The 8,721-nt window shown below is 47.6% G+C and overlaps 2 protein-coding genes across 2 annotated transcripts; one reads left to right on the plus strand and one right to left on the minus strand.

Moving 5' to 3' along the window:
* The first annotated feature begins 234 nt into the window (after nucleotides 1-234).
* On the plus strand, nucleotides 235-1,038 carry LOC131209772 (uncharacterized). The gene is made up of 3 exons (XM_058202908.1): nucleotides 235-307; nucleotides 416-484; nucleotides 544-1,038. Exons 1-3 carry the CDS (start codon nucleotides 281-283, stop codon nucleotides 955-957), a joined length of 510 nt encoding a protein of 169 aa, XP_058058891.1. The 5' UTR covers nucleotides 235-280; the 3' UTR covers nucleotides 958-1,038.
* Nucleotides 960-1,436, minus strand: LOC131209773 (cytochrome c oxidase assembly factor 6 homolog). Its single transcript, XM_058202909.1, has one exon. It carries the CDS (start codon nucleotides 1,363-1,365, stop codon nucleotides 1,096-1,098), a length of 270 nt encoding a protein of 89 aa, XP_058058892.1. The 5' UTR covers nucleotides 1,366-1,436; the 3' UTR covers nucleotides 960-1,095.
* Between the last annotated feature and the right edge of the window lie 7,285 nt (nucleotides 1,437-8,721).

The raw sequence follows: 8,721 nt of genomic DNA on the forward strand, positions 1-8,721 counted from the left end.
ATAAAGCGTTGGAGCATTGGAATTGAGTCCTGTCCGGAATGGGTTGCGTTCTCGAAAGTGGAAAAGGAAAGAACTCTAAGTAAAATTGTCGTAAATTTATCGGCAACCGCCAATGGGGGTTTAAATTTAAAACCGAAGCTAGCAGTTCATACAGTGGCCGCAGCGGCGCATATTGGCGCTACCATGCCGTTTGTTTACGGAGAACTGTCAAACGTAATGGCAGTTCTTTTTTGCAATGCATTTTCGGCAAAAGTAAACAAAGGCTGTAAGTTTGCTGAAGATGAGCCAGAATATTGGCTTACAGGAGGTAAGTTGCGGCGCTGTTTTTTTTAAATTCTGCCACCATTGGTAGAAAGGATTCGATAATTACTCGAACGATTCTATATTACCTTGATATTGCTGCTGCGTTCGCAAGGCCAACCCTGAGCCAGGAAGGATGGAAGAAGCGCTGACTCAAAGCCCCGCCGTGGATCCAGCATTGAACGTAAGTCAAGGCATTTCAAACCCTTCCAAACATTATTTTAAAGAGTACTGGTTATGCAGAAATACCAACAAGTTTTGGACGGAGCAATGGAAAGGCTGGAAGGCGACACAGACACAAAACAGTCAGAAGGCACCGCCAGCAATCAAAAGGGCACAAAAGCGGGTAGTTTAATGCCTCTAGCAGAGATGGAAACGGATGAGATTCAATCGGTGGAACCGACCGAGACCGACCCGAAGCGCAAGCTTCTGCGAACCTGGCTGAACAGCATGTTCCGCATCAAAATGACGGATGGTAGAATATTGATAGGATTTTTCGTTTGCACGGACGCGGAAGCAAACGTAGTGCTGCAGGTGACTAGCGAATACACCGAGATCGGCGGCGAGGAACGGTACCTGGGGCTGGTGATGATTCCGGGACGCTACATAGTTTCGATAGAGGAACGCAATGATGTTGGCAAGTCGTGGTGGTCTTAGGTAGGAGTAGTCCTTCAACAGGACTTTATTCGGTACATAGTCTATGTCACTCTTTCGCAATAATAACGTTTTCCACTAACAAACCCAGAAGCGTTTGGCTTTATTTTATACACTAGTGTTAAACGCGCACCTGGAGTGTTACGGCTTGTCTTTGTGTTCACCATTGAGCGGTTCGTATCCTTTGGCCATCTTCTGCTTGAACTGGTCGTACGTCCGTTTCCGATCGAAATGTTTTACCCACTGGGCCGGGCATCCTTGTTGGTACAGTTTGCGCAGGTGAATACATTCCTTCGGTTCCGGGGCCTGCGATGTACACTGATAATCGGGCGCGTACTTATCGAGGCACGCCCAGTACTGATCCCGGGTGTTCCAGCACTTTTCTCGGGTCTCTTTATCAGGAAACGACATTTTCCGGCTCGATTCGGGCGGCACAACAAACGGCTATCCGGCTATCCCGTCTTATATCATCGCCGCGAGAAGGATTTGTTGTGTACGAAATGACAACTCGTGCTGTGCGCGAACACCGGGGGCTACTCTGGCGCACAACCAGCGGGTGCTTCCATTAAAGACAACCAGAGGGCGCTGTTAATCGACAATTTAAAAATTCGTTTCCAAAAGAAAACGTTGAAAAGCTCACATCTTTTGCAGACGTTTGTGTTAACCGATTGGGTTTTTATCATGCAATACTGTTACGCATAAATCCGTGGTATGATATGGATTGTTTGTACGAAATGCATGCAAATTTAACGCATGTCGTGTGACGGTGCTAAATCATCCCGATGTGAATTCATTACCGACAACCCTCGGTGAGGCCACGTCAAAGAAAAGCGGTTCGAGATTAATGCGGCTATCGATTAAATGTTTGCCCAGCTGGCGATAAATCCTGCAATTATTCGGCCAGGATCTGAAGATAATCGTCAGGGGTTTGTAATTGAATTCGCTTCAATAATTATTCATCTAATGAGTCCGGCCGATAATGGGTTGAGTGCCGGCTCCGTTCTCCTATTGCAAATTCGCACCGGCACCGCCGCTACTAATGGGTTTGCAATGCGATCCGGTCAAATGACCCCAACGAAAGCAATGCGACGCGATTTGAACCAATAGCAATGTGTTTTTTGTTGTTGCTGTTGTTGCGCCGCTTAAAGCTTTCAGCCAGCAACACAGTCACCGAAACCCGGTCACCGGAGTGTCACTGGTTCACTAAATATATATCGGAATCGTTGTTTGATGTTTATCGCAATTAATTAGGCGACCAGAGCTGACCCCTGCAACGGACAGCAGGAACAGTCGGGACTAGCCCTCGGTGAAACGGGGCCGGCCTGTAACATCTGTTTGTTACTAGCAAATTCCAACGTAATGGGCTGTTAACGATTCTCCCTTTTTTAATTTCACACTGCGTCCCCGGAACGCTTTCCCGGGCTTTTCGGCGCCGAAAATGGAAAAAACCCCAGTCATCTTTTCTCCCAATTAAAACGGGAGCGCTGTTTGGCGGGACCCTGGGAAAGGATCTGGCCCGGCGGAGGCCACTGGCCGTGGCCAAGGTTCAAAGGCACCCTCGGCTGGGTGTGGGGATCCTTTTTACGATTATTTTGCGCAGGCCATTTCTCGGTCCCGGCACCCGCTCGGTGTCTTTGAGGAGAAATTGAATTGACAGAGCAGTTGGGAGATGAGTGTACCCTTTTTTCCGGCAAAACCGTTCCCGCCTCCTTGTGATCTTTTTTATTGGCCGGCCTGTCGATGGCAGAAATCGGAAATTGGAAATTTTTAAAAGCTCTGCAACATAAAAACTTTTCCGAATAATTGTTCGGGGAATCGGTTCTACGATTGGGAACAATAGCGCAGTGCAAAGCTGTTTTCAATTCCAATAGTTTGTACGCGCTCGCAGTGGTATGATTGGCTTGATTGTTGTTAAAATGGTTTATTTTTTATGGACGGTACCGTTGTATGAATAGTGTTTCGCCCTGTACGAATAAAGCTCATTGTCCTTCAAAAAATGCCTTCTTTTCTGCGAAGGATCTAATTGTAAAGAGAGAGACAATTAAATTTCAAGTGAAAAGCCAGACACAAATGAATTACCTTCCAGAGATGCCCGGCCTCGGCTTGAATTTAACAAAACAAACTGAACAAGCAACAAGCATTACATTCGCATTCGGCACCCTATCCTGCGGGCTTTAGTATTCGAGTTCTCAAATCACTTTTTATGGTTCGCAAACTTCTTTTCTTAACATACGCCATTGCAGCGGCAAACAGAGGGGCCGGCACATAATTATTCTAATACCACGATTATGTTGCGCCAAAAAAGAAAACAGAGCACACCAACCACCCACGCCCCCCGGTGACGAGTCAAATCATCACTCTTCTCTCCGCTCTGCGATCGCTCCCTGGATGTCCCGCAAACTTGTTGATAGTTCTGTCGGCAACCCCGGGTTTTTAGCACCCAGCTCGCCGAGCATAGGCGATGGGTCGGGTGGAAAGAAAACTGGTCAATTGTATTTGCATAAATTGTGTTTCAGCATCAGCCCAGCCATGGGCAGCATTCTCCCCGGCCAGCACATTTTTTTATTTACACGTTTTAATTTTGTATTTCCTGGCGCAATGTGCCAATGGCGTACACTGCGGGAAATGGAGAGTAGGATTTCCACCAACCTTGGCGGTGTGCGGCGGCCCGGTTCGTTGGCGATGGGGCGTGAAAAGCGTTGGTCGGGTGCTGGGCATTAGGCAGAGGGCAAATAGTTTAAACTCAATGATGAAGTTTAAATCTAATTAGATCTTCCGGCTTTGGCTCGGGCATTGATAGTCGCTACTTTCCGCTACGCTTCGTGAACCCGACGCGTGCCGTGCCGTTTTCCGTGCCATGTTTCGGATGAGAACACTTTGAGGGGATCGAGCGATGGGAAACTCGGAAATATCTGCAAAAACAACGGTGAAGTAAATAAGGAGGGAAACCCCGGCGAAAGAATAGCTGCACGCCTTGGTCAATCTAAATGAAAAGTGGAAACAAAAAAACGTCAAGAATCATTGGGCCAAGAAACATTTAGCTTGCTGTTTTCTAGAACGAGTTCCCTTCCAGCACGTTACGGTTGATTGAAAACACATGTTAACAAAGCAGATAAGAGGTCACAGTTGATTGAACGGGGCCAAGTGTGAACCGGGGAAAATCAATTGGGCGAATATTGGCATCCGTTTAAATCAACGGACGAACTGAGTTCAAGCAGAAGGGCATTTTGTATCGCCATTTTGTCATCATATAAATTGTAAAATTTAATAGAAATCTTAATCTAAACAAAGGCTTTCTAAAAAAACATTGAAAGTAAAATGAAATAAGTTTTGCATTGTTTTGCCATTTGAAAATCGTGTTGCCAAAAGGTAAGAGCTGTGTATAAATTTAATGTTAAAGTTATGGAATGTTGATGTGGATCTTTTCTCATCTCACTTATGAAGATTAACATTTATATCATTTTTATTAATGTATTTATTTTATTTTTAAATATCACTATCACTTAAAGTAAAGTACGGTTCGAAGCGACATTTAATATTTTGTAACAAACATAGAAAATATAGGAAAAACCAGCTAACACTTAATTCTGGCCAACATAAATCGATAAGGTACTAGCTCTAGAAGCGATCCAACTTTGCCCAACACGGCCACACGCCTTGGAACCAATTCATTATCAGGTGACAACAGCACGGGGGATATAGAGCAACATCGATTATCTCGCCGATGCGCCGGTCCACCGTCGATGGTGCTTCTATTGTTTTTGGTCCGCCTATGCCGAACATGGGTGCGCGTATCGATAGGCCGTTGTATCAAAAATGGATGATCCAAAGAACGGCCAGAGGGGCACCAGGGTCCCCGGTCCGTTATGATATGGGGCACCTGCTATGCTTGTCGCCGGTCGTCTGCCCGATAGATCCAGCATAGATTGTCCAATGACTGTACCATGGCGACCGATTATCGGTATAGTTGGCACCCTCGGCGCCGAAGGGACGAACATCCCCGAGGATGCACTTCCATCGATACGCTTGTTTTCGGACTAATTTTGGCACCTTTTTCCGGGAACGGATCGGAACCCCGACGGTACCATTCTTGTTGGTCCCGTGATGTAATCGGATGCACCTTGCTGCAGTTATGGCTCGCCGGGGGCTCGGAATTTTCGCATCAATCGTCGGGGCGCCCAAAAAGTCGACGTACCTCAATGCGGTGGTGGTGCGGTGGTCACGGGACCTACCTTCAGTCGCCAGTTTCCATTCGTGCATAATTTTGCACTCCAGAATTTACGCAATCCCCTTTTCGGCATTAGGGGCGCTGCATTTCGCGGGCGGGCATTGTTGTTTGATGCATATTTTTGCATGGTTCACGAACAATTAACGCACACGAAGAGTGGTGTGCGCTGTTGGTGGCATTTTGAGCCACAAAAAGGTGAGCCAACCAAACTCGGCGCTCGATCACGCACCGTAGCCTCCGGAGGGCCATTTCCTGGGCTTCGCTATGTATAATTTAGGCAGCGTGCCGTACAGCGATACGGGTGTAATAATCGGGCACAAACTACGATCCGGATTCCCGGTACGCAGCTACGGTGGCGTTAATATCTGGGTGTCATGCTACGAAATTTATAACGCGGAGTTCATCACGATTCGATTCGGTTGGGTGTTAATAAATTTGAAGCATTTCCTGTCATTTAATCGCAAGAGCTTTTCAACTGATTGACGGAAAGTCAGTTATGCACTTTGCATCGAATTGGACCGATTCGACGGAACTACCGCACAACATGGGGCGCTCGGTGCCATAATGGGCTTTTATGTGAACTGATTGCCGCTTGATGGAGTGTTTCAGTGTGCATTTTGATGGTGAATGAAATTAAAGAGAAAATTGTTCTCGAATTCTTTTCTCGGCCTATCGGAATCGTAATTACTCTGCTGTCGATTCCTCGTTTGTGAACGATTCGATTTCTAGAAATCATTCGCAACCGCATCATCGTCGACTGACCATGCATTGCGTGTTTGTTTGAACTCGTCACGATAAACATTTATCACGGCTTCAAACATCCAGTTCAGTCAGCGTCGGATCAAGGTCGGAACATCCAGCTACAGAAGAAAGCCGAACCGGAACAGACTACCGGTCCGACCTCCAGTATCCCGCGGCGCACATTGATCATTTCCGGTCCGGTTGCTGGGTGCAACAACACCAGGGTTGTGGCTGGGAAACCGCCGGTTCCGGTGCGGATCAATGAAAGCATCAGCTGCCAGAACGTATGCCTGCTGGCCGGTGAGAACCTGGCCCGAGAAGGTGTTTGGCTATCTTGAGAGATAATTGGTGTTTGGTGCCGTTGAATAGCGGTAGCCGCACCGAGTGGCAATGCTGCTTGCAATTAGCCCACGATGCGCCACGGCAAGGGAACTTGAAGCGTTTTGCACAGTGGGAAGTTTGCGATGGCCATAAAGGATAAAGAATGGATAAAGTGCCTTGGCGAGCTACCGATTTGAGTATCGTCGAAATTCGAAGGCGCCCAATGCGGGTATTAATTTCACGGCTTATCAACTCGAATCCGATTCGTTCGCTTCGGTACGGGCTGGTATTAACGAAATCCGAAAATGAATAATCCCAACAAGGCGAGGCTTGGTTTTTCGCAGTTGCATCGCGATACTTTCCTATGATCCGCGAGCTTAATGCTGTCTGCTTTCCTCTTTGTTTGGAGTTATCACTCTTCTTTATTTTCAACGATTAATATTAAAACTGAATTAAACTGTTCATATTCAACTTTTGACCGCGGCATTCCACGATGCGGCCGTCGGTGGAGGCCAGTGGTCATAGTTCAGCGTGCCACCCCGCATGACCTAGAGAGAGAGAGAGAGAACGTTCCGCAGCGTGTGCAGCATAACGTGTAACACAATAAAGTACCCGGGTTAAAGGGTAACTAGCGCGGAATTGCCTGCCCCTGGCCCTACCACTCGCAAAGGGGCTGGGAAAGTCTAACGCGTTGCATAATTATCAGTTTTCATCTGCTTGCCCTTTTTAGGACCCCCACCCGGGTTGGCTCCCGGGGGCCCTGGGCAAACATGCAATCCCTGCACCGTCTCCCACCGGCCTCCCTTGTGTATAAATATAAGACAATGCAGCGAACCGATGCTACTGAACAGTGCAGCATCCACAGCGTTCGAGAAGCGATCCGAGCCCGACCCTTTGAAAAAGTAAATCGAGACGTAAACGAGAACATCCCGAAAAATTGTCATCAACATGCAAGTGCTGGTGAGTAGTCCGAGGCCACCAGCGAGGTGACCATCAAGTTATAAAGTTATGAACGCTTCGCCTGAGGTTCCCAGAGGTTTCGCAAACGTGATAAACGTTTGTCCCGTGTTTTTATTTTGTGACTTCCAATTATCTCCAAGTGTATTCGCATTTCGCTCCACGGCCATTTTCCAAAATTTGCAAGTGCATGCGTGTGTGTGGTGTTGGAACTGTGTGCCTCGGAAGAAGAATGCGAGTGAGAGAATTAGGTTCGATCCACTGGCTGAAGGACACTTCAAGGACTATCGCCAGGAGCAGAGTGGCGGTCTGCAATAATAAGCACCATTTCGGGGTGCTTTTGTGGTACACCGACCGCCAAATGCAACGTTCAGGATGCGTTTCGGACTGCCGAACGGATCGCAGCCTGGTGATTTCCTTTGGCGTCTAATTAAGCGTGGCACATGAAGCTAATTAAAATCTGCCGTCAGCCAGCCTTTGTCAGGTTGCACCGTCGAGCGTTGTCCGGAATCCTTCGTCGGACACAAAGTTTGTCCTCGGCATAAGCATAAGAAGCTGCGTTTTCGTTTCGCGATTGAATTTGTACCGTGAACTGGAAACATCGACACGGTGATCCGTGACGTGAAGGTGATCCTTCTTAAAGTTGCTGCACTGGTTCGTCCGAGATTCGGAGAATGGATCTTTTGACGGAACCTTTGGCTCAACGCTGCTGACGATGCATCTTGATGGAGGGCCCTTCCAGCAGTGACGGCCTTGTGGTGATTTTGTAATTTACATTTTTCCATTACCGCAGAAGCTCAAAAATTTGGCCCGACATTTTATGAAGCCTTTACGCGAGGTCGAGCATTCTCGGCGGCGTAATTACAAGGGCACCTTGGCCGTAGCTTGGCAGACAAAGACTCCGGACTGCCGGATTCCTAAGATACAGCATCTCGTTTTATGACAAATCTCTGGACGAATGCGCTCAGCGCACGGCGAATTCACGGACCGTGCCATGGACGTGGAAAACTCATTTACCAAGAACAGATTAAACTGAAATTGACGTTGGGCCACCAACTATTAACAGCCGAAAGAAGCCGTGCACGGTTTTCTTTCACTTCGTACTAGGAAAGTTCCAACGAAGGGAAGAACCGAGAAAAGTTTGTCCCTTCGGCAGAAGGATTGGATAATTTAACTGTCCCTTCAATCGATAAGAATTTGTTTTTCATGGCACCGCTTCTTGTCGTCGGATTGCAATTTATTTCATTTTAATCTTCTTCGGACAAAGCCTCTTGAAGGGCGAATTGAAAGAATCGATGAAACTGGGGCACCGTTTCGGTGGCCCTTTTCGGTGGGAAAAACTTGGTGTCGCTATCGGGATCACCTTCGCGAAGGTTACCCACCGGAACAAGGCACAGCAATAAGTGGCCGATTTCCGGGCCGGAAAACCAGGGATCGATAATGAGCCGGTTCTCGGAGGTGACGGTTCCGGGCTCCCCACAGGAAGGCAAAAGTTAATGAAAATTGTCTCTGCCGGCCGC

This window comes from Anopheles bellator, chromosome 2 (genome assembly GCF_943735745.2).
Source record: "Anopheles bellator chromosome 2, idAnoBellAS_SP24_06.2, whole genome shotgun sequence".
In the NCBI taxonomy this organism is placed as follows: Eukaryota; Metazoa; Arthropoda; class Insecta; order Diptera; family Culicidae; genus Anopheles; species Anopheles bellator.

Excerpts from the sequence above, each read along its gene's own strand:
- LOC131209772 (XM_058202908.1), top strand. The coding sequence starts at position 281 with ATGAGCCAGAATATTGGCTTACAGGAG. Across the intron at positions 308-415 it reads AGAATATTGGCTTACAGGAG|GCCAACCCTGAGCCAGGAAG; the intron begins GTAAGTTGCGGC and ends TGCGTTCGCAAG. Across the intron at positions 485-543 it reads CCGTGGATCCAGCATTGAAC|AAATACCAACAAGTTTTGGA; the intron begins GTAAGTCAAGGC and ends CTGGTTATGCAG.
- LOC131209773 (XM_058202909.1), bottom strand. The coding sequence starts at position 1,365 with ATGTCGTTTCCTGATAAAGAGACCCGAGAAAAGTGCTGGAACACCCGG.